This window comes from Pteropus medius, unplaced genomic scaffold (genome assembly GCF_902729225.1).
Source record: "Pteropus medius unplaced genomic scaffold, Ma_sr-lr_union100, whole genome shotgun sequence".
Classification (NCBI taxonomy): Eukaryota; Metazoa; Chordata; class Mammalia; order Chiroptera; family Pteropodidae; genus Pteropus; species Pteropus medius.
The window spans coordinates 20140952-20167844 of NW_024351730.1; the positions used below are offsets into that span (position 1 = coordinate 20140952).

Genomic DNA, 26893 nt, shown 5'->3' on the forward strand with positions numbered 1-26893 from the left:
TTTTCAGGAAGGCATCAAAGATGAGAGTATTTTTGGTTTTTCTGTTATGGCTTCTCAGCAGGGAGTCTAGTTTTTCTCAGAATGATTCTTTGTGCACTATTTATTCTTTATATAACTTACCCAGTTGCTTTACCTAGTTTAACTATAGAATGAACTGGGCTCAGGCACAGGTATGTATTCATATTTTTACTTATAATTTAAGTCCTCCTCCTCATTGCTCTGGTTCATTCAGGCCAGTTACATAAAACAATACAATATGGAGATGGCATCGTATTCTTTTATTTCAGCATAATGTGAACAATAATACAAAAAGTCAGGATTAAATTTTCTACTTTTCCTTTCCCAGAGCATGTGCCAACATCATAGTGGCCATCTTATCACCATCCAAAACTTTAATGAAGCCTCTGACATTGCTGCTTTGATAAAACAAACAAACATACAAACAAAACAAACAAACAAATAAACAATTACCAACAGAAGGAAAACATCTGGATTAGGTTAGAAAAACCTTTTAAAGTATTGCTAAATTATCTTTCTAAAAGGTGATCGATTATATGGTGGTATTAGGGGCCTGCTCATCAACCTAGAGACACCTTCTTGCTCTCCTGATTTTCACACAATTTTCCACTTTCAAGAGATTGAAAAATTATTAACTAAATTCCACATTTTTTAAAAAAAAATTTAATGAACTCACAAAGAGTCTGAATTTACTAATTTATTAATGGCATCTTAGTGATCCAGGTGGATCTGGTAGGTCAAAGGGTTTTTTCTAAGAAAAGTATGATCAATGTACAATGTTTTGTATTGTGTAAGTTTATGGATACTACCTCTGTAAAGAGAATCAGTATCATTTCTGCAATATTTGCTAAAAAATTTTGTTTTAAAAGTTAAAGAATACTCTATAAAGTACATTAATAACCTCTAATCTACTTTTGCATAAGCATCATGACTTTATTGCTACATTACATGAATATAATATAGAATAATTCTATTGCTATGATAATTTTATATAAAATTTTTTCTACTATAACGTTACAGCCAGAATATTCTAAATACTCAACTTAAGGAACAAGATGAATACTGGGACATTAAATCTCTATAAGCAGTTAATTTTATCATAAATATATTTTTTGACCTTTTGCTCTTAGGGATTATGACTTTAATATTTTAACTAGTCTTCTAGTTATGTTTGTTCATTAAAAATAACATATTTGTTGAATCTATCCACATAGTAATTGAAATCTATTATAATTATTAGAATTATAACTTCAGCTATGAAATAATATAACTTATAGACTATACCACATCCTGGAAAGCTAAAGTTTTATATTATGCTTTACAAGTTCTAAAAGCTCTTGCTCTGTGGTCTATACTATAATTGTACTATAATATGGCCAAAGAATACTCTATATTTTAGTAACTTCCAATTCGTTAACTAAAATTATTTTTTCTACTGGAGATTCATTTTATTTTAGAATAGGCATTGGAAAATTATTCATCAGTTTAAAAATGGGCAACATAAAACAGTGGAGGACCAGGCAGTCACTATAAAAAAAGAAGTCTGTGTGGAAATTGTAGCAACAGAAGGTGAGAGCATATAATAATCAAAGTAACTAAATTTTTTTTTTTAACTCTGAGATACACCAACAAAGCCTCTTTCTAATTATTTGTATATATATTTCCCAAAATTTTCCAAGATGTAATTGACAGGTCAAAAAATAAATTTTTTTTTTTTAACAAATACATTTTAGAAGTACTACATTTTATAACCTTTCTCTTGGAAATTTGTAAAACAGATTAGTGAATTAAAGGCTCTGAAACTTCTTGCAGTTAAAAAAAAGAAAGAAAGAAAGCTTTCGATAGTCTTTAACCATTTCCAAACATAATTGATCATAGATTTCTTTTTCCTTACATAGTAACGTTATGCAAAGTGGTATTTTGCAAAATGCAGATTTGGATTTATCTATTGGATACTGCAGAGCAAAATATAAGTAACTTCCTTAAGATTGTTGAAAAACCACTGATTGTCATACACTTTTTAATCTGTTTTATGCAGGATTCTTAAAATGGAATGACCCTGACTGCCAAGAAAGAAGGCCCTTCTTGTGTCAAACCTTGTAAGTCTATCAAGGGTTGCAGTTTTTTATTCACGTTCTTGGAATTTGGTGAAAACCCCACAGTAGACTAACTATTCTCTTAGTTATAAGAATAAGAATGCATTCCATGGTGAATAAACTACACAAATACTGTTTTAGTAATTTCTTTTTATAGATTTGAGTAGAAGCCACATTTTTTCATCAAAGCACTTCCTGAGCAATGTTTCTTATAAGATCAAAAGCCAGAAAGTCAGAAAAACATGTATGATTTCAGGGCACTTCAAGTTTCAAGTCGATTAAGTTAATTACAGTACAAATTTTATTGTGTAATATGAGACGAACTCAGAAAATGAAATTCAGAGACCTTATTATTCCTTTCTTATCTAAATAGGGAGATATACTGATCTCTATCCAGCACATACACTTCCAAGAATGGTGCTAGGCATTAGATTAAGACAAAAAGGATCACTTCTCACATTCTAATTGAGAAGCCAGAAAATAAACAAGTAAATAGACAATTACTATGATTAACAGTTTATAAATAACATGTAGATATGTGTTATCTATATTCAAACTCTCTTCTGGGTTATTTACTGCTTTTTTCCAAGAAATGTGATTCTACTCATAACCTATGCATCCTGGTTTGCTACAATGTATCACATATAAATAACTTTCAGATTATCAAGCTACTAATTTTTATCAGCATGATTGAGAGAATTTCCATCTGTGTTTGAGTAGGGTTTATACTGTGTAAATCCTCAAACTTCCACTTGTGAAAAGTTCTCTAAATTCCTTTTGGAAATATTCCTTTCCTTCATTCTGTGTAGTCTTAGTGTGAGGGCATGTGCACATGCCTGGTTTTCCACTGTGGAAGCTCAAAGAACCAAATCCTAATTCCCCATGCTTTGTTATAGCCAACATGACCCAAGCTTGATAATCAGAACTTTCCTCCTGAAATTGTGAATCTTGACTGAGTAACCCAAAAGTAAAGACAAATTTAAATATTTTGGCCCAGCCTCTGTATAGAGCTCAGACTATTTCATCTAGATGCGTTGCTGTTCTATCTTCTACCCTTCAAAGCTCATTTAATATTAAATTCTCTTTTAATTCTGAATCCTCCTCTCCAGCAATTTTTTGCTCAAGGGGGTTTGCAACCTAGAATCAAAAACTCCTGGTGCTTGAAAGGTGCCTGACTTCCTAGTTCTATAATAAATATATGGAAATTTAGATACAAAGTGAGAAATGATGCCTGTGGGTTTGCAATTAGATAAAATGGTGAAATATCAAGTTAAGCACTTATCCAGTCTTTCTCTGACCACATTGGTGGTCACCAATATCACCAAGTACTGAATAACTTTATGTTACCCTGGACCTCCCATAGCAGTATACGGCCCACAAATCTACATGAACCAGCCACTTCCATCTGCCATTAACCTTTCAAAATCTTCCCTCTACCAAATTTTAGGTGTCTTACATCTCTCATTGGCATAATCTTAATCTCTTCTAGGTAATCTAATCTGGAAAATAAAAACAAAAACAAAACAAAGTTCACTGAGTACGGAAAATTTAGATAGGGGTGATTAAACACACTACTTTTACCAAAATTCAGGATTTAAAACAGGTGAATTTGTGATTTTTAATTAATCTTCTTATCATACCACATAAACAGCTTACACAGGGCTAGCTTATTTATTGTATGTCTTTTTTTTTGTTGCTTGATAAATTTGGGAATGTTTATTAAATATAGCATATTTGTGACTTTGAGGATAAAGTCACAAATTAAGCAAAGTAACTGAAAGTAATGAAAAAAACAAGGACTATGAATTAATCAAATATAATGGTGGAATAAGAGAAATAGAAATAAACACAACTAAGAAAAATAAAAAAATAAAGGGAAGCCTTTTCACAAATGTAAGTTCATAGTTCATTTTACTTCTGTTTGTTCTCCTTTGTATATTCCTTTCCCTCTTTTTCTCTCATTGCTCTTTCTTTTCTTCAGTTTAGGATTTTTTCTTTCTAATTTGTTAATATTGGTATACAAAATGACCAAACCAAAAGGGCATGTAATCCCCCAAAATTTAACTTCTAACTGACTAAAATGTGGTATAATTATGAATAAAACTGAAAACCTTGACTTACTACTTTTGAAAAGTTTTGCTAACTTTTTTGAGAGATGTAAAGTACTTCTATATATAAAAATTTCTTTAAATTATATCACCATATTGGGTTCTAGATGCTAAGTGATTAACAATTTTTAAAATCATATTTATTTTGAAAACTCCTTTATGCAAGTTTATGATTTAGGGCTATCATGTCAATAATATTCCAAAACACTTAAGGAAATTATTTCTATGATAATTATCATTCTCTAAGGTAAATTTACGTTAGTCATGAGAAAGAGCTCTGGTACTATTGAGATGTTGCCTTCAGTCTTGTGTTTTGCTATTTCTCTCATAACTTCTTGTTTATTTTTTTTCAGAATCATTCATCAGAGAAAAGCTTGATACCATTTCTGATGGTTTCCCTGATATTTATCTCCTTTCTTACTCCCTTCTTTCTCAACATCAAGAACCCAAAACAAGATCTGCAAACTTAGCTTGCTTGATATGATTTCCATTGACTGGACTTTAAAGCACTCTAAAATGTCTCAAGACTTCAGTCTCAAAAACTTTAAACAGTCTATGATTTCATCCTACATATAAGATAACGAGACAGCCTCCCACAGTTTTAGGGATATAAATAGAAGACATAAGACTCCTGGACATAGGACAAAAGACTATTATTCACAGCAATCATAGTAGAGTATCAGCATTTGCACTGGCTTCCCAGTCTCAATTTTTGCCGTGCTTTGTGAAGAGGACCAGGGCACATCTGAACATACAAGAGGTTATTTTACAGGGAGGAACTGCAAACTTAGGGAATTTATGAGCAGTAAGCTTACCTGATCTTGACTCTGGAGGGAGCCATTATTTTTACTATAACTGAACGGTAAATAACCCTGCCTTTATTTTGAAGGGAGACACTACTTCTATTTTCCTAAGATGTTTACTATAAAAGCATCAAAACTAAGGCAGTTTGTGCCTCTACTAGCAAGACATGCAGAAAAGCAAGACAGTTCTCTCTGTTGGGCAACTGTCTCTTAATATTTGGTGAAGACCCAGAGAAGGTGTTCAAATGCTTCTGAAAAGATAGACTCTAAACCAAACATTTCTTTTTTTATTATTATTTTTTTAATAGTCCTTATTTTTAACTTTATATCTTCTCTGCCAAAATGCAATCCAGATTTTAATACTGGTTGATAATGTGCTGGCTGGAAAATTATTGCTTGGCTACCACCCATGGGAACATAACGCTCTAATAATAAACTTTCTGCTTCTGTACCCCCGCTTGCACAATCGACCTGTGGAGTTGACAGAAGAAAAATAGACTTGTGTGTTCAAACAGGATGAAGAATAGGGGTTTAGGGCTTAAAAACCCTTTACCTCTACATTTCGGGGCTGCTTGATTTGGGGTCTGCATACTGTTGGCAGACCCAGCTGGCTGAATAAAGAGTGTGTTTCCTATAACTCACTGATTTCTGGTGGTCCGTGTGACTATCGGGGGCTGGTGGCTACAACAGTTGGAGGCCCCAGTGAGATCTCAGGGAGTGGCCCTGAGATCTAAGACCGGACCAGCCTCCAAAGCGGTTGCTGTCTCTGTTATGTACTCACAGGGGTGGCCAACCTGAGACGTTCCAGGGCCTTTGAACTCCGTGACAGGGTCAATGCAATCGTCAAGGACACAACCTCTAGGATGCACCCTTTGTTCCTGATCCTGCCGGGAATCTCCGAAGCCTTGGTGTCTGGATAAAAAGGTACCTTTCTGTTGACCAGTTGTTGGGGGTCCATAGAGAAACTAGACGCAGTCATATCTCCCGGACCGTGGCCAGACCGCGGGATGCCGCTTCCTGTGCCCTGTCATCGGGTTCTGTCTATCATCTTTGGTCTTGTCTAGGTCGCAGGTGGCAGACCTCTCCAGGTCCACCTACACCCCAGTAATTGTTCTCGTCTGAGTGTCTGTCTTGTGTTTTCTGCGCAAGGGATGTGGGGGAGGCCTGAGTTCACAGAAGACACCACCTTACCTCCTCAGACAAGGGCAAGTAACCTCTATGGGCCTCCTGCTCCCACTCCAAGCAGGGCACCAGCTGATACCACCACCCCAGCCATCCTCCCTTTGTGAGAAGCACCACCCCAGAGACATCACACAGATAGGCCCTTTATGGTTTACATGCCTTTCTCGACTAGTGACCTGTACAACTGGAAGGCACAGAATCTGCCTTTCTCTGAGAAATCTCAGGCATTAATGGGACTCTTAGAAAGTGTTTTTCAGACTCACTGCCCAACTTGGGACCATTGCCAACAGCTTTTAGTTACCCTCTTCACCGTGGAAGAACACGGATGCATTCGGGCCGAAGCACAAAATATAGCTGCGGGAGGGAGGAAAGTTGAGGAAGCAGGGGAACAGATTGAGGAGGAATTTCCCTCCATCTGCCCAGACCGGGGACACAATTCTCAGGCAGGGAGAATAACATTAGGTCGATACCACCAGATTCTAATTGAGGGAATTAGGATGGCTGCTCGTCTGCCAACTAATAAATAACTACAGGAGGCGTATCGGGTATATACCCCTATTGATCCTGAGGCCCCTGAGAACCAGCAGGCAATTAATACAGCCTTTGCTACTCAGGCAGCCCCTGATATTTGGCATAAATTGCAAAAATTAGAAGGTTTTGCAGGGATGAACCTGTCCCAACTTGTCAATAGCCCAGAAGGTGTTCAACAACAGGGAAGCACCAGATGACCCCAAATATATGGCTAGAATACTGTCATCAACCCAGCCAATCTGTTGCCAGACCCAGACCCCGAGACCTCTGTTCGTGATTGCATAGATTTCACTGATGCTGTGTGTTCCTCGTGACCAGACCTCAAAGACTCCCCTCTGCCTGAGGCTGATGAAGTTCTGTTCACGGACAGGAGCAGCTTCATGTAGGAAGAAAGAAGGTATGCTGGGGCAGCGGTCATAACTCTAACTGGCACCATCTGGTCACAAGCTCTTCCTCATGGGACTTCTGCTCAAAAGCCCGAACTCATCGCCCTCACTGAGGCACTAAGATGGGGAAAGGGTAAGGCAGTCACACTATACACTGACAGCTGATACGCTTTTGCCACTACACATGTGTAAGGAGCCATCTGCAAGGAAAGAGGGCTTCTGACTTCAGCTGGGAAGGACATCAAGAACGAGGAGGAGATCTTAGCCTTACTTAAAGCCATATGGATGCCTAAGGTTCTTGCTATTGTTCATTGTAAAGGGCATCAAAAAAGGAATAGTCCTGAGGCTGAGGGAAACTGAGCCGATGCAGAGTCAAGAACAGCGGCCACAAGGCCAGTGGGGCCCCCACCACATCTACTGACTGTTGTCCCTTACCCAGAACTGCCTCTGTCTCCAACCTATAGGACGGAAGAGAACATATATTTTCAAGATAAGGGAGCCACTAGGAAACAACAGGGGTGATGGACACCCCCAGATGGAAAAATTGGGCTCTCACAAGCCCTTGGAAGGACTCTCCTCCACCAACTACACCAGACCACACACCTAGGGTGAACTAAGATGCTCCAAGACTTAGACCCTTACTTTCACTTGTTAAAAGGGAGAAGAACTGCAGAGGAGATTGCCTCACAATGCCCAGTTTGTGCCCAAGTTAATCCAAAGAAGGGGAAGTTAAAAGAACCTAGGCACAGGGAAAGAGGAACTTATCTGGGGGCCACTAGGAAGTCTATTTCACTGAGTTAACCCCAACAGTGGGGGGCTACAAATATTTACTTGTTTTTATAGACATCTTTTCAGGATGGGTAGAGGCCTTCCCCACCAGGAAAGAGACTGCCTTAGTAGTTACTAAGAAATTACTACAAGAAATCCTCCCTCAATTTGGTCTCCCCAGAACTTTAGGGTCGGATGACGGGCCAGCCTTCATAGCAAAGGTATCACAACAATTGGCTAGCTACCTAAATTTGTGATGGAAACTTCACTGCACCTACCGGCCCCAAAGTTCAGGCCAAGTAGAGCGAATAAATTGGATCCTATAAGAGACATTAGTCAAGTTAGGATTAGAAACTGGTGGGACCTGGATAGAACTTCTCTCCTTTGCTTTTCTCCGAGCCAGGTGTACTCCGTATATTAATAGATTCATCCCATTTGAAATTTTCTTTGGAAAACCCCCACCTTTAGTACCTAGAATAGAAGATGAGAAAAAGGCAGAACCACATAACCTTGTCTTACTTAAGTCTTTACAGGCCCTTCAAAGTGTACAGAAGGAGATTTGGTCCCGGGTTCGTGCTGCCCACTCAGCCCCAGAGGACAGACTTCCCCATCAGTTTCAGCCTGGGGACTCTGTGTGGATCTGGAAGTTCACTTCCAAGGGACTAGAACCCAAATGGAAAGGACCCTTCACTGTCTACCTGACAATGCCCATTGCAGTTAAAGTAGACGGCATCCCATCATGGACTCATCACTCCCACATGAAGGCAGCACAAGAGTGGACAGCTCAGGAAGACGGGCCCTTAAGACTAAGCATATGTAAGTCTAACCCTCTGTTTCTTCCTTTTTTCTTCTTTAGCCCAAGCATACAGAAACATACACTGGCCTAGAGTATAGGAGCTTATAGTAAACAAGACCGGTGAAATCATTGCCCAGAATATCACCAGCCACGGTACTCCAGAGATCCAAGTAAACTTGTGCCAGCTTGCCAGAGATCCCCTCACTATTGCAACGGCCGGGCACCACCTTGGATCGGGATCCTTCCTAGACAGAGGAGCATACTTAGGCTGCAAGGGGGGACCTGGCTGTGACATATTATTGGCTGAGAAAAGCCTCTTAGAGATAGGACTCTATATTTGTCCTCAAGGTCATTACCCAGGGATATCTGGCCACATGGGTAATGTGGGACTTGGATGTGAGGGCCAAGGCCAATTTTCTTGTGCTAACTGGGGTTGTGAGACTATCTCCACTATAGTTAATTATAAAAAAAAATGGAATGATGATCATATTAGGTTAATAAGAGGACCGAGCCCCTCCACATGCTCTCTTGGGTCTTGCAATCCTATCATAATCACCATCAAAACTGGTAGCCCTGGGGGACAACACTATTGGCTCACAGAACAGACATGGGGTATCAGATTATATAAAACCAGGTATGATTCAGGATTATATTTTACTATATAGGTTAAGGACCCTCCCAGGAAGGCTAACCCTATAGGACCCAACAAACCACTTCTAGTTCCAGAACTACCCCAAAGTCTTACACCTAAGAAAACTTCTGTTTCTGAAGCAACCTAACTCCAGCTCTAGCCCCTCCAGGTAGTAGCCTAACAGCTATTAAACCCCAGGCATTCAACCAGCCACAACGAGAACCAGAAGGAACATTAATAACTATGCTAACGACAATACACAAAGTCTTAACTAAGAACACCCCAGACAAAGGACAAGATTGCTGGTTGTGCCTAAACCCAAAACCCCCTTATTATGTCGGGGTAGGAACTCCCCTAAACTTAACTGAGCTCAGCAGGCCAGACTTCAAGTCGAGTCGCTAGCAGAAGTAGTCCTCCAAAATAGAAGAGGTTTAGATTTACTACTCTTAGAACAAGACAGATTATGTATGGCTCTAGGTGAAACCTGTTGCTTCTATGCCAATAACTCTGGAATAATTAGAGAAAGCTTACTACTAGTACAGAGAAATTTAGATGCCAGGGAAAAATAAAGACTGGACTCAGATAACTGGTTTCGCAGGATGTTCATTTAGTCGCCTTGGCTAACAACACTTCTATCTGCTGTAGCTGGACCTTTAATCCTCCTCCTCCTCTTGTTAACTTTTGGCCCATATTTCCTCAATTTCTTGTCTACATATATAAGAAAAAGAATTAATTCTAGTAAACTTCTAGTAATACAAAAATAGAGGCTATGAGCAAATTCTGCATGAAGAATCAAGGATTTGATTTTCTGCTAAGGCCAGTGGGGAATGTGCTGGCTGGAAAATTATTGCTTGGCTATCGCCCATGGGAACATAATGCTCTAACAATAAGTTTTCTGCTTCTGTATCCCCGCTTGCGCAACTGACCTGTTGGTTGACAGTTAGTAAAAAGAAGAAAAATAGACTTGTGTGTTCAAACAGGACGAAGAATAGGGGTTTAGGGCTTAAAAACCCTGTACCTCTACATTTGGGGGCTGCTTGATTTGGGGTCTACGTACCCCTGGCAGACCCAGCTGGCTGAATAAAGAGTGTGTTTCCTATAACTCACTGATTTCTGGTGGTCCGTATGTCTATCAGGGGCTGGCGGCTACAACAATAAGACAATAAGAGATGTATAAAGATGACTGTTTGTTTAGGCATATAGCATAGATTCTCCATTCTTCTTCTACAATATAAAGGTAAAAAAAAAAGAAAAGACAATATAAAAGAATGGTGATTTTTTTGTTTGTTTTTGTTTCTGTTTTTTTAAGAGAAGAGAAATGCAAGCATGGAAAATCATTGTCCTTATATTTGTATTATAGGTAAAGATTACATTCTATCTTACCCTCTCCCTGAACTGTGAACAAAACATTAAAATAAACTTTATAAGCAACTATTGTGCTTTAAAAAATTATTATTTAATAAGTTTAAATAATATATACTGTCACAATTTTAAGATGAAGTTTTATGTATAACATAAGTTGTATGTGAATGGTAATTGAGATAAAGATTATCTAATGTTATTTGTTTTTATCAAATTTAAATGCTATAATATAGAAATTTGTTTGTTATTCATTTTCTGAGTGAAAAAGACACCATTATAATTTATATCGTAAAATAGAAACTATCCAGTCTTTAAATATTAATTTTTTCAAAGAATTCTGGTAAACTGTTGTCAGTGTAAGAAACATCCAAACCTATAAAAAATTTTATGAGTTTATTTTATGAGGTCTCAGCTATGGAGAATAACACTTTTGCAGCTGTCTTTTATGTATTTGAAATTAAAGAGGGAAGGTAATGAAGATTACACAGAAGTGTGAAAAAGCAAGGCAAAGATTGAATTACAGAATAGTTAACAAGATTATGTGTTTTCTTGAGGGTGGTTATTTCAATGACGTGTTTTAGAAGCACAGAAACAATAGACAGGGCTTGCTTAAGGCAAAGATAAACCATTTATTAAGAAGTTATATGGCTGGGTGGCTCACGGGAGCACCATTCTGCTCTGCACAGTTGGCATATGTATTTTTCTGCCTGTGGTTGGTGAAGATTGGCCAGATCAGCAGTTGGTCTTGCTGCATCATATAACAACCCTTCTATAATCCTCAAAGCTTCTTTGATACAATAAAACTAAACACTTGGAAATTTTTTAAAAAGTTGTATGCTAGAGGCATGACTACACACCACGACTTGCCCAGTTGAGAATTTATGATCACATCACCCTGTGAGGTTACTTTCCATAAAACTCCTTTTTCTGTCCACACTGTGCAACCTATCTAATTGAGAAAAGGGCATTTTTAAGACCCATATTGGATACACCAAAGAAAAGCCATTGTTTTACAGATGAAGGATGTCTCTCTTATCTTGAGTGACTTATCTTAATATTATCCATGAACAATAGCTTTAGGGCAAAAAAATGTCCTTGACCTCTTGTTTTTGCTTTAAACAGAGATAACAATGATTATTTTGACTTCCTATTCTGTCTTAAAAATTAGTAACTCATAATTAAATATAAAAAAAATGAAACCAGAAGAAAAAATAGAGATATTACAAGCAAAAATTTTAAAAATAGGAAAACTAAGATCGAACCAAATGTGAGGCCAAAAAACACTATCTCTGAAGGTGTTTGGATGCTTAGAATTTTTTCCCTTGGATTTTGGAAAAGATAATTTTACTGTAGAAACACGAGTTTTTAAACCTATTACAGTAGTCTATATGTATTATATTAACTCATTGAATAAAAAATACAAAATTATGATATTTTTTAAATTTTAGAGACAATAAATATTGAAAAAAGAAACACCACACAATGAAACTTTGTATTCTATTATTTAAGCATTGAAAACTTCTAAACATCGAAAAGCAAATGGTTTTTGTGAAAATATGTTCACAAAATTAATGATTGACAAAAGGTAAATATATTTATAATTGTTAAGTGGCTAGTCAGACATGAGCGACAGAGCAGGGAACAAGGGAATAGGGGCACAGCCTAGAGACCACCCAAAGAGCTCCCCCCAGTGGGGATTGTGAGTATGCACATGCGTTCACTAGGCAAAGAGTTATATAGTATAGTTATATAGTTATACAAGTAAGCTCAAAATGAGCTTACTTGCCAATCACCTAGGAATGCCTGTAGAACTACCCATCATAGCCCAAATATAAGGCAGATATTCTCACTTCTGGGTCCCTTTTTTGTGGCCTTTTTGTGGTCCTTTTGGATCTTTTATATTGGTTATTGTAGTTACAGTGCTGAGACAATCTTTGTCTTTCTAAAATATACTTTTTCCTCCTTGAGGCATTCTTTGTCTTTCTAAAACATACTTTTAATAAGTCTTTTCTAAATCTCACTGACCTGTGATTCTTCACTACATCAATGAAGAAGAACCGAAGAAAAATGCTAACTACACTTCTGCGCTGTCATTATCCCTCTCCCTCCCCCCTACCATTGATTGGGGTGACATGGAACTCCAGTTGGTCCCAGTGGTAACACAGTTACATAAAAATCTACAAAAATATAAAATCTTTCCCCAAGAAAAAAACAAATTATATGAAATAATTCAAAAGATTAGACATGGCCAACACACCTTTGGAAAATGGCCAACCTTGTTTAAAATAAGTAAAATGAAACTATTAATAAGATACAATTTTTTGACCCTCAAATTATAAAATTAACTAAAATATAAAACCCAAAAGTAGATGAAAAATATTTGATGTAGAACTGGCCAAACAGGCAATATCAAACATTAATTCTGCTTTTAGAAATTAAAAAATGTTTCTCAAGGATATTTATAAATATAAATCAAAGATTAGAAATATTTTTACTCTTTCCCAAGTCCTCTTCTAGGAGTGTATACAAAAGACATTGCTAGAGAGTATGCAATAAAATTTATATACATGTGTGCATGTTATAGCTATATGTCTAACAGCAGAAAACAAATACCAAATTCTGAAAATAATATTAATGCCCCTTTAAGAGTGGCTAAATAATTTGCACCATCTAGGTAGCTAAAATATTGAGGAGCCATAATAAAAACTTATATAGAACTGTGTTGTTGCTATTGTTGTTGTTTTTTCCTGTGGCCAAGGGAATAAAAGGACGATATCCCATTAGGAGGGGAACTATTCCAACCAAGAAAGTAAACATTTATCTATTTTACATTTTGAGCTTTGAAGAATAGAATCAACTGCCTAAAATTTGTTAAATATTACTAGTCTTTTAAAATGATAGTGTGAGAAATGATGACATAACAAAAAGTAAAAAAAAAAGCAGTTTATGAAATTGATGTGATATACTATACATGAATACTCATATACATAAACATATAGAGCTAAAAACACATTTTTACCAATGTTTGATTATCTTTGGGTGGTAAGTAAATGAATTGTTTTCCTTTTTTTCCTCATTGATTTTTAAAAACTTTGTAAACATTTAACTAATCACTAAATACAATTTACAACTGTTCTATAATAAGTGCATGCTTGTGATGCAAACCCTATACCTCACTTTACAAGTTAAATGTCAGAACCTTATGAAACTGACTTTGGTGCTTCATTAATCTACTTGATTTTGAAAATTTAAATAACAAAACACAGAAACGTAATAAAGCCATGTGCTCTACTGTCAGCTAAGGCACAGAAAGTCTTTGGGAGTGTATTTTTTAAAATAAAGTGCAGCGCTCAAGAGTGGGGGCTCTGAAATAAAACAGCCTGGTTCAAATTGTCATTTAAATATTTTAAGTCTTAGTTTATTCATCCCTAAAGTTGAAATAACAATATTTACTTCCTTGGATTGTCATGAGAAAAATCTTTATAATGAGAAAATCTTTGAAAGTGTTAACATAGTGCCTGAGTGTGTGGCTTATTAAAAGTACTCAACAAATGTCAGCTCTCACCACTGTCGGAAGAATCTAATTTTGTTAGAGGATTGGCACTACAATAAACAGTACATTGTAGTGAATGCCTTTTCCCGTCTTCATAGACAAGTGCATAGAAACAAGGGAAGCTGGAGGCCAGAAACATAGTGAGTGAATTGTTGAATCAAGGAGAGATCTAACTCTTGTATCCTTCTTGGAGAGCTTCCAGGCACAGGAAGAGAAAGGTCCTGGAGATACTTGGGCTGGAACAATAAGTGACCATCTTGATTTTAAACAAGGGGAAGTTATGCCATCCAAAAAAGAACTGGAGGTGGAGAGAGCTGGGGTGGAGTGAAGAGCACTGCAGAGTTTCACCTCAAGGCTCAAGGAGAAAGAGCCCGCCTTTCAGATTTCTGCCTTCCACAGGGGAATTTCCAATTCTGAAGATCGAATCCAAATTCCTTTTTGAACTGCATGGTTTTCTGTGTTCTGATTGCTGTCTTCCTTTCCAACTATATCACTCGTCACTTCCCTTTTTAGCATTGTGGTATAGTCACTTCAGACTCCAGCCATTAAGGTACACTCTCACCTCCACATGTACTTCCTCTTCCCTCTTTCCACACTTCTTTAGCTCATACACTTCAGCTCATCTTTCAAGACTCCTTTCCAAATCTTTTCATTTTAAGAATAACATATCCCCTTTTATACCTTCATAAATTTTTGTATTTCTCAACAACCTTTCAAAATATAAAATTTATTAATTTATAGATTCATTTCCCCAACAGAATTATTTCTGTTTTAATTTTATGCCTCTGCACACTGGCCATTAACATTTCCCTCATCTGAAAACTTCTCCTCTCCCTTCTCAACTTTCCAAATCTAACCCAAATATTTAAAGTCGCTTCAAATTCCTGTTGTTAGCGATACTGTGACATTTTTTACACTATTAGCTCCTCATAGCCTCATACTATCTCTTGATGGCTTAATTCAGTTTATATTAGGAATTCTCCACTAGCTAAGATTTTACTTCCTCGATCATTTACCAAAAGCTACAACACCTCACATACATTAAGTTCTCTTATTGAGTTAAATCGTGGTAGCATGGGATATATTAAAAAGAGCATAGGCTCTGATGTGGGAAGATTCACGTCACCATTTACATGTTAGCTGATGCATGACATTGTATGGAAATTAATTTTCTTGTGGAAGATTTTGTTTCCTTATCTATAAAAAAAGAAAATAGTGTCTGCTTTCTCTACATTCCATGGTTCTTATGAGAAGTAATGGACTAATAATTGTAAGCTGACTTTGAATGTTGTAAAGAACACATAAATAAATTGATAAATGAATATATTCCAATCTACTAATGGATGGCTCATTAACCTATCTGTAAACTATGGTTTGATAGATAATAATGTCTGTTAAATACATTATATTTTCATAATAACATTGTTAAAAATAACATCCAATGATTAGGCCCAGGAAAGTATATCAATTATGAAAACTGTTTTTTCACATCAGAAGAGATATTTCTGATTGATAAAAATTTCTTTACTCATCAAATTGCACAATCTTCCAGGAAGAACTCATTATGTAGGATTTAGTTAACAGAGTTAAATTTTAGCCCAGTTTCCCTAGATGTCTTGAGTAAGTAAAAGCCTCATTAGTGGCAAGATGAATTTTTGGTTGGAGGTAACAGGAGAGTAGTGATATTTGTATTATTACATAGATAAACTATTACTAGTGGGACATCTTTCCTACAAAGAATTTAGTGTAGGGTAAAGAAATGTTTTACTTTAGACATTGTTATGAAGGTAAACAATTTCATGAAAACACAATTTAGCATTTTTAACATCTTTATGTTTGCTATATATGTTACATGTTTTAACAATTTTTGTGCCTTTAAGTATTTTTTTAATGTTTCTTTAATATGCAAATTTTCTTGATTGAATACTTTTGAAGGATAAGACTATATATTACATTCTCAGATCTTCTAGTCCCTTGCTTCTCAAAGTGTGTCCCATAAATCACCAGTGATAATATTACCTGAGAACTTGTTATAAATGTTAGATGTAAGGACACACCTCAGAACTACTGAATCTAAATATGAATTTTAACAAGATGCCCTAGTGATTCATAAGCAAATTAAATTTTGAGAAATACTGTTTTAGTTCATTGTTCTGTGAAAGTATCAAATGGTGCGGGATTTCATTAATAAAGATTCAAAGTTCTTTCTACTCTCCTTTCATATCCCATCCCAAACATTCTTTAATTGTCGTCACTAATAGAAATGTCTTTACCTTTCTACACATTTCCTATGGGTATACAAATATAAAAGTATAATTCATATATCCTTATAGTTTTCAAATCTGTGAAGTAAGAAGATAATTTGGGTTCAAAGTAATTAGTTGAGTTTCTTTTTTTTTTTAATCATGTTCTAAAAATGAATAATCTTAAATAAGCATTTACTTCATTTCAGGTACTCCTCTCACGGTGTAATCTCATTCTTTCCTCTCAATCACATAAGAAATAGATATTATTGAACTGATGGGAACATTGAGGCACAGTGATTTACCCAAGATAACACAGTGGGTTAATAAGAGCTAGGATTTAAACTTATAATTTGATTTCAAAGATTTGATTTGAAACGACTATATTGTATTGCTTTACTTAGAATATGTGTTTTATTTTAGATCTTCAGAGATCTATTGATAGACCACCAAAGAATTAAAGAGGACATTTTAAAAAATACAACCACAAAATTAAGCATAGGTTCCACTTTTCCAGAGCTATCATATATCCATACTAGACAAAAACTTTCTGAAAATAACCCTATTTTAGTTGTGGGTGCCAAGGTTCAATACTTAAGAGCAGTTACTAAGCATCCATTGTGAATTCTCTCTTAGGTTCTAAATGACGCATGTGTTCCTAGAGAAAAACAAAAGTATTGTTTACATTTCTCAGTAAGTTTCCATCTGGAAGGTTAGCTGTTTGTTACGTAATTAAAAGACACTTTCCAGGAAGACTTACCATTCATAACCTAAATATTCCTGAGAGAACTATGACAAACAAACTTTGAATCTTCATGTTCTGAATTATGGACTGTCTCAAACAAAAATGAGTCCTTCAAAGGAGGTTTGTGTCTGGACCAGAATGCATAGCAACAATATACATAACTGTGCATGGTAGTTTAACCTCTTAACTTATAGTAATTTTTCAAAATCTGTCTGTTGCTAATGATATTTCCTTTTATTGTTCTGCTAATTAGTTTTCTAACAACTGTAACTCCAAGAAAGAGTTTTTCCAATACTGACAAGCTGGAAAGCAAGGCAGCTTTCTACTTAGTTGTCTCTTCTCTGGTCTATTTCTACTTCCATTTCTTTAGGGATTTTGTTGGATTTTCAAAAACAATTGTGTGATATCACTAGAGTGACCATGCCTTGGTATGCCTAAAATAGTTCTGGTTTATTTCTATTTTTCTATTATAATTAGTAAGAGCAGACCCTTTCATTATCATGAATGTTCATTATTGGATGAGCAATTGTATGTTCACTCTACACAAGACTCTATTACATCAGAACTTTGGTATCAGGTAATAATCTCATTTTTTCATTACTCATGGGTCAAAAGCCCATCTGACTATAAATAATCTAAATATGTGTTTCAATTTGAGCTTTGTTTTAATGGTTGGAACTGACTAACTTTAACTGATAAAAGCAAATGAAAAATATCGAGATAAAGCAAGTAAACTTAGGCTCAAATTTTGCAGGATATGGCATTAAACAAATCTATGATGAACGCATAAAACTGTTTTCTCTAATTATATTTTGCAATGATAAAAATAAACAGTTATATTTTACATTGGTAAGAATGAATAGTTATATTTTAAATGATAAAAATGATTTATTTTTAAAAAACATACCTAATTAACTAGCTACAGTACCAAATTCAAAGTGAAGATTAATCTTTATCAATAGGGGATTAGAGATTGAAAAATTTGGATTTTGAGTTCATGAGAATTCCCGCAGTAGACACAAGTTCTTAAAGAGGTAGGTTGTCTTATAATGCAAATTAGACACTTTAAAAAGGCTGACTGCAGCCCTTTGATTATAAGCATTATTATAAAATCTAAGAAGTTTTGTCTAGCATGGCCCCAATTCTCAGCTGTTCATAGATACTCTGGAGAACCTGTTCAAATCTCTATTTTGAGATTATCAAAAATATCAAAATTAAACATATTAAAATTATTTGCTTTCTCTGTGTTAATTCCCCACCATTTTACTAGGTCAGAGATTTTGTCTTGCTCCATTTTTAAATCCCCAGTACCTAGTCCAATTTCTTGACCTTTATGAATAAATAAATGAATAAAAGAATGAATACACAAATGAGGATACAGTAGCTTTTTACGAATTACAGTAAATTTTCATGTATAGTATGATTTTGAGTTAGGAATAAAATAATTCAATTGTCCTGGATACATTCCTGAGAAAAGACAAAAGTTGAGGATATAGTTGAGGATGTTTATCCTCAGTCCCTTAAATGAATCAGAGTAAACAGAAAACACTAATAAGTTGTTGAAATTGATGTGATGCAGTCAGCAAAAGAAGATACTATGTAAAAAGAACTTCAATATGGAAAACCACAATCATTTCTGATCCCCAATCTAAAGAGCCAGAACCACTCTGGAACATCTTTTAATCCAAAATGATGTTCTTGTCAAATATTGTGACTAGGCTGTAAAAATCATTATAGTTTTTTTTTTTTTTTAATTTAAAATGTATAGTATGATTACTTCCTTGTAAAAAAGCAGTCACGAACAACAACAATAATTTTAAAACCCTCTTTTTGTATGAATATTTTCTTCAGCATATGTTTTCTATGATATTCAATGACACAATTCTAGAAGTAGAATTGGGGATTGAAGAGAAGGATTTTCATGTTTTCTTTCTATTTAAGAGATAGAAAATCAGAGAAAGATGTGGTTTTGTTCTTGTGCGTGTGTTTTTGCAACATTTTAAAATGGATATTCTTTAATAATAATTACTTTTAATTAAAACAGTCTGATAAGTATGTTAATGAATGCTATCACAACTAGTATGTCCAAAACAAAGCAAACAAAAATTACTTGGCATAGTTAAAATACCAACAAAATTTATAGAATAATTGTACTTCTTTTGGGGGGAAAAATATCAGAACACATAAAATATGAATTATTCCATAATGTAAATAATTAAAATAAATGATAGAGGGCACATTAAGTTTTAAAAACTGAAAAAAAAATGATAAATTCTTCTTCTGGTCTAGTAAGTTGATAAAAATTGAAAATTTTTAAAGTCCCCATTTTGTTCAAGAATTTCCTTTATAGGTATTGAATTTTTCAAAAGATGTAAAGCAAATGTTATTGATATATCAATTATTCCAATTGTTCATTTAACATCAAATCATGTTTCTATAAAAAATAATAAATCTAAAAATTTTTGTGTTTCAATTTTGAATAATGCCATTCCATTTCCTGTTTAATCTGTACAGTAGTATGAATTAATCTTTTATTGAAAACTCTCAGAAATTCCTGGGAAAGAAATTGGACAGAAAATTAATTTCCTATTTGAGAGAATTCCTAGAATTTAAATAAACTTATTGGTTTCACTGGAACCACACGATTAGCATTTTACTAGTCAATAGGTTTAAATGCCTGTGAAGTAGAGATCTATCATCACCTTGATCATCAACTCAACTTGCTCTTCCTAGTCTTGGGTTCAAGGTGCTATATTTACATAAGGAAAATTGTTATGATTTCACATTGTCTAACCTTTTTTCATTCTTTATTAAGATGTATTTGTAACTCTTCTATATGTTTTTATATATTGATATATTTTATGATATACTGGTAGCTTAAAAATGTATTTGTAAATTTTGACACCGTTTTAGAGCTTTAAGTGGAAAATTAATATAGTTTTATAGAGACCAAATCATTTTTGAGAATTTGGTAACTGAAATCCTATATATTGAAAAAGTACAGCATAATTTCAGTAGAGAATTGTGGTAAGGTAATTTGAATTATTTTTGCCCAATTCTATGGAAAGTTGTTATGCAAAATAATTTCTGATCTTTGTAATTACCATTATTTCTAGTAGAATGTTTTAAGGTCATTTTTATTTCATATTATTTTGTTAAAATTAATTCTATAAAGGATAAGTCAATGATAAAGAATTAGATATGAATGTGTACTTTTGTGAAGATGGTTAAATTTGGATATTTGGAAGGATACAGATAGATAAGGATAAATTTATTTTGGGTTTATAAATATATCATTTTTGCTGATACATTTAGATTCTACATTTGTAAACTGATGCAGTATATACAAAATAGGCCAGTATTAGTTTGTTGACTAAGGCATGAACAAATTGCATATGTAATATGATTTTTTTCTAATTTCTCTGGAAACTTTTTTCAACATATGTAAATGTCAGTACTTCTACGTTCTTGCAATTTGGTGGAACTCTTCTAAAAAAAAAAACCCTAACTATTTAGACCCTTATGTGAAGCAAAAAGTTATTCTTTTCCCTTGTGTTGTATAGCTGATAAAGGTGAGAACAGTATATAAACAGAGATCATCTGACTAGAAAACAATTTGGATGAAATATTTCAAACATGATGAGACATCTGAATCTTATGATTCTGTTCAGTTCAAAGATCTTCATATAGTCACAACATGGATATGTCAATGTAGCAAAACATGAAGTAACAGCGAGATTCTAATAAAAAATCATTGATGGAGGTTAATAGTTTCTAATGTCTCAATAGCATTTTCCATGAAGACCCTCAAAGAGCAGGACGTTTTCAAGTAGATTTAAAAGGAGAAAGATATTTTAAAATTTTTCAGGTAAAATTAAATGCTAGTTCTCAGTGGATTTTAGTTTATTACTACTTTAGAAATCTGATGATCTAGGAGATAAAATTTTTAAAATTTTATTTGCATATTGATGCTCCCCTACCTCACTTGACAAAACGATATTATTACTTTAAGGATTGAATGTTTTATTTTAGAGAGAGAATGAATGAAAGTATTGATAAGAAACTGGTATAAACATTACTATAAACATTAAGCAAGATAACTAGAATGATAAACATGTTGAGTAACAAAATTTAAAATCATAATTTAATAAAAATATTATTTCTAAAATGAAACTATTTTATCACAATATGCTCTTTTGTTGGAAAATCAAAGGTTTTGTTTTTCATAAAATGAATTTTATTATAAGACCTAACTCTTTTTATTTTGTCCTCTTACATAGATCTTGACAACCATGAAACTTCTCATTTTTACCTGCCTCATGGCTGTTGCCCTTGCCAAGCCTGTGAGTAGAGTAGAAATTTAAAAAAAAATTATAGATTCTTTTTAGAAATGACCTGATATCTCATCAAACACAAGATATTGAAAAAAATCTTAAAACATTGGATGATCTCTAATTAGCTATCAAAGTCTTGATATTAAAACTGTGGTAATACTTCATATTTTGACCATCATTATATAGTTCACCCAAAGCCTTAACTCCAAATAAACTGACTAAAACTATAAGCATCTCACAACTAAAAAATAAAAGGAAAATAAGAAATAATTGCACAAAAAATAAGTAACATCTAAGAATGTGATTAGGCTCTTTCCCTGGGCCCATTATAAAATTAGCATATTTGTAGACATAGAATAGGTATCCCATATGTCCTTACCGAATATAACAATAATCCACATGTTCAGTATATACTTTTGGAACTAGAGTCAAACCTATCTCATTTAAGATAGCTTGTGTCAACCATTTTTTTTCCCGAGGTCTAGAAAACTGGGATGATTCTGCTGATTCAGAGATCAAGTTACTGTGGTCACTGTAGACAGAGAAACTAGATAATGTAAATTAAATAACCTTTCTTCCACACTCCTATCCTCCCAAAAAACTCCAACTCTTTAGACAGTTATGTGAAGCTAAGAGTTATTCTGTTTTCTTGTGATGTGTAGTTAATGCAGGTGAGAACAATATATAAACAGCGATTATCTGACTAGAAAACAATTCAGATAAAATAATGATCGGGGATATTTGGATACTGAAACTATCTCATACAGAAGCAAAGTTTCTGAAATGCTGAAATGCTGAGATAGTCTAGTGTTTTTGATGAGACTCTTAACCTCTAAATCTCCATACAGAATCATCAATAACTCAATTTCTAACCCAATAGTGTTTCTGCTATACATTAAGCACGACTAGAAAGAAATCTCCGACTTCAGGTTACAAAAAAACAAGTTCAAGTTCCTCAGAAATGTGTCATTGGAGTAGTTCTTATCCTGTTCTTTTAAAAACTAAATGGATAAGGTTCCCCAGTAAACAGATTTTACATCCTTATTCCAAAGAAAACATGTTTTTTTTTAATGCTATCATTTAAAAAACCTGTCATTCCATAGTCAAAATTCATATCAAAATAAATGTTTATAAATTTAATTGATAAAAATAAAACCAAGATAAACAACATTTAATTAAGAAAGTATAGATTTGCTCCAAAAGTTTATAAGCTTTAAAATCACTTTTAAAACTATCATATAATATAAATAGTTAAGAATACTAAATAACGTCTTTATCATTCTGGATTAATTCAAAATAACTAAAAAAGTTTTTTTAGACTTTTTACATAGTTTTCTCAATTCTCTGCCATATTATAAAGGAAATAATTAACCCATTTTCCTTTGATATTTGCTCATAAAATAATTTTAGTTCTCTCTCTTTTTTTTTACTCTCAAATAAACTTGGTCTCAGACAAATTTAACTGTTAAGATACAAACCATTTTTATAAAGTAATGTTAAAATTTATAGATTATATTGGTACTGTAATATTATTATTATTATTGTATTTTGATTGCTTTTTGTTTTGTTTTACAACTCTTGCTTTGTTTTTCACAGAAACTTCCTCTAAGACACCCAGAACTCATTCAAGTGAGTATTCTATGTTCCAAGAACTTGCTCTCATTGTGAAACTTAAGTGACTCTAGACCTATTCCACCCTTCTCTATAAAACAGCCAGTTTTGCATTCACTGAGGTATCATATCTTCAGTTCATTTACCTACCATTATTGATTCCTTCTTACAAACCTTTTTAGAGAGAAGAGCAAATGAATTTATAAATATATATGATTAATAAAAGTCTTATTACTCAAGAAAAATAATTAATTAAACATATATGAATATAACATGGTTTATTTTCATGTATTTCTGCTTCTTTCTATCTCTTTTACTTGCATTCAAACATATGACTTACAATTTGGTCTCATTTTGCACACTGAATCTTGAATTAGATACTGCTACCACATCTTTCCACAATAGCTATTAATCCTTCACTCTGTCCACTAATTGAACTAATATCTCTCTTTTTTTTTTTTTTTAATTCTTTGCAGAATGAACCAGACGGCACAGAGGTAAGGTTCTTTCTCACCTCCCCACTCCCACCCCCAACAAACTACTCTCTTTCAGTTAGCTATAATGAATGTTGAACGCCTTCTTCATTCCAATTTTTACTTACCTTTAAATATATACAAGTACTCGAGTACTTGAATTATTCTCTCAATTCTCTGTTTTGATTAAATCCCTATTCAATTCCTCCTTTGACATGGTCTACTAAATCTAGGCCTGGTAAGAAAGAAACCAAATAGGGCGTCTCCTTGAGATTTTAAAATTTGATCATAAAACAAAATCTAATTATCTTTTCTTTTACCTGTGAAATATGCTGATTTATCCAATTAAATGGAGAACTTGTATTAAAAATAGAAAACATGCTCATTTGGGAGATGTTTTTTTATTTTTATAATTCACAATTTAATTTCTACAGGAGGTCCTCAAACAAAGAAAGTTTTTCAAGTTTGCTCTGGTAAGTGTTACTTACTCTTCTTAAAACAAACATTTTTCTAAGAAAATTAATATAATTTTAGTTTATAAATATGTTTTTTCACTTGATCAAACTTTCTCTTCATTCATTCACCTAAGTACCTGTAAAGAATATAGACAACAGATATGTAAATATTAAAGAACTGCTTTAAATTTTAATTTGTACCTGTACATTTGTCTCTCTGCAAAAACACCTATGCTTTCCTTTGCATAACCTATGTAAAACTTTACAATTTCTGTGGTTATTACAATAGTGTTCTCTTTCTCTAAATAACACCCAGTATATGTAGTATTTTCTATAATTTTGTGACTTAATTGTCAAATAGAACACAAATGGAAATTTTACTTGAAGGCCACTATTTAAAAAATTGATAGGCAACCAAACTTTGTCTAAATGATTTTTAATATAATCTTTTATTTTTCATAGTCTATACCAGGAGAGATAAGAAAGGTAAGAAATTCTCCCCAAGATGTGCTGTAGAGCTAACAAAGGGAAGCAAATGATCTGTCTAATTCTTTATTGCCATTTTATGGAAATAAACATTAGATTTATTGAACTAGACTGATGGGCTCAATAGAACTCAGAATTATGACTAAAATATGGTGAAAATTAATAACAAATTTAATGGACAATAATTTTTAAATACTTTTAAGTGTACTTTACATGCTGACAGCTTAAACAAGGAGAGCTTAGCAACAAGACAGTGTTAAAAATGATGCAGCAAAAATATTAATACATTTATGAAAAGTATATTTATTTTTTAATTTGCAGCAGCACAGTATAAGCTATAGTTTCTCATAGATTTTATTTATGTATGCTCTTCTCCACTATTATTTTTTTCTTTTCTATTACTAAGGAACACAACAATGAATGGAACAAGGTAAAGAACATCAATGATACTTAAATTATTTTAAAAATTTGTCTTTCAAAAATACATTTTACAAGTTATACTTTATTGGTTTCAACAGAGACGACTGAGAGAAAAACAGAGCGATGAACTCAAGGTACCAGAATATTCTTAAAATAGTGTGGCCAAAAAGTATGTTTTAATTTAGAAAAAAAAAAAATTTCCCTTTAGCATATGTACTTTACTTGAACTTTTTAGTTAGACATTCAAAATGACAAATAATGTTGAGAATTCTAAAAAATACTAATTTTATTGACTTAAGAATGAAGAGACAAAACATTAGGATGGATGGATGGAAGGATAGATGGAAAGATGGATGGATGGATGAATGGAAGAATGGATGGATGGATGGATGGATCAAAGCATAAATGCATGCAGGACTGGCCAATTATTTGCACTTACTGCCAAAGTTGAAGGAATGCTTTATTGAGATTATTATATAAAGTAATATATCTGCTCCAAGAATGTTTTACATAGTTATGGTTGGTTATTCACTTTCTTTACACATGATTATTTTGGATTTAGGCTGTCTACTATATTTTTAATAGATTTTGTAATAAGAAACCACACTCAAAACTTATGAGATTAAAAAATATGTATTTTTAACTATCCTTCATACCTGAATGATTCTTTTCTTGGCAGGGTACTAATAATTCGTTTTAAAATGAATAAATCTTATATAAGGAAAAGAAAGAAGTAAAAGGATTTTCTTTAAATATTCTACTCAAAATGAATAAATAATTCTCTTAAGTCAACACTAAGACAGATATCTCAATTTTAAGAAAAAAAGATAAATTATATCCTATATTGGCCAGAATTAGCTGGATAGCTAAATTCACAGTAATATTTTGAGCTTAAATTCTTTGGATAATGTCACTACTCTCTATATTGCTACGGTCATGAAAACTGAACACTGCATATTAGATGGGGGAAATTTATTTTGTTTATGTATTTATCCACATTGCATCAATGCTTTCTGCACTTTTATTTATCATATGGTCTTTAATCTAATGTTCCAGTTTAATGGCCAAATCCAGGTTAAAGATAAAAAGAAGTTAGGCTGGTTAAAGGAAAATGTGAGATTACTTATATTGATTTATCATAACATATAAGAATCCAAAATAGTTTTTATTAAAATCTGAAATGAGAATTAGAAAGGTAAATCCTTTGGTTAGCTCAAGCCAAAGTAATCAGGCTTTTTTGTTTTTCTTATCACTTAGCTGTTGCCTCAATTTTCTATTTTCTTTGGCATCTATTTCATTCAGTAATTATTATTTTTCATTTTAATTTTTGTCATAAAAAATAAAATTAATTATCTTTTATTTTCCCTAAGGAACATGTTATGAGTGACTCCCAAGTAAGACATCTTTATTTTAATAAACTCTGCATTTATATGTCATATGTAATATGTGCTGTATGCTTCAAGAGAGCTATCTTCTCAAATTGAACACCTTAAGCAGGACTATTATACCCGATAATGTATAATGTTTTGCCAGATAAATTAAAATTGAAAGAAGAAATTTGTAATTTGAATGATAATCAGTGAAAACATTATTTATTAAAATAAAGAGTAAGAAGCAAAATGTGCATGAATGTTTAAAATGAAACATGAGACTCCAAGAAAACCCTGCTTTTGCTATCCCAGAGTATGAGGTCACTCTCTTCTATGCCGAGAGTAGTCCTTGCACAGAAAGAATCTATTGTAGCAACTATCTATGATCAATGGGCTGTGCTTCCTAATTTAAAATTATGGAAAAGAGGGTCAAATATATGATATTGGAAGAAGAGTTGAGTTTGGGTGGTGGACACACAATATGATATACAGATGATGTATTATAGAATTGTACACTTGCAA

At 33.5% G+C, this 26893-nt stretch overlaps 1 protein-coding gene across 4 annotated transcripts in view; it reads left to right on the top strand.

Annotated features, from left to right (window-relative positions):
* The first annotated feature begins 5627 nt into the window (after positions 1-5627).
* Positions 5628-26893, top strand: part of CSN1S1 (casein alpha s1) — a 28092-nt gene continuing 6826 nt past the window's right edge. The window contains exons 1-10 of one of the 4 annotated variants that reach the window (XM_039845369.1): positions 5628-5949; positions 10629-10679; positions 21503-21565; positions 23153-23185; positions 23644-23664; positions 24075-24113; positions 24558-24581; positions 24988-25011; positions 25100-25135; positions 26372-26395. In XM_039845369.1, coding sequence (XP_039701303.1) covers positions 21515-21565; positions 23153-23185; positions 23644-23664; positions 24075-24113; positions 24558-24581; positions 24988-25011; positions 25100-25135; positions 26372-26395 — 252 coding nt within the window. In that variant the 5' untranslated portion in view covers positions 5628-5949; positions 10629-10679; positions 21503-21514. Of the gene's footprint in view, positions 5950-6987; positions 7136-8748; positions 10744-21502; positions 21566-23152; positions 23186-23643; positions 23665-24074; positions 24114-24557; positions 24582-24987; positions 25012-25099; positions 25136-26371; positions 26396-26893 lie in introns of those variants that run through there. The other 3 variants (XM_039845368.1, XM_039845370.1, XR_005649146.1) reach the window with 3 other exon arrangements.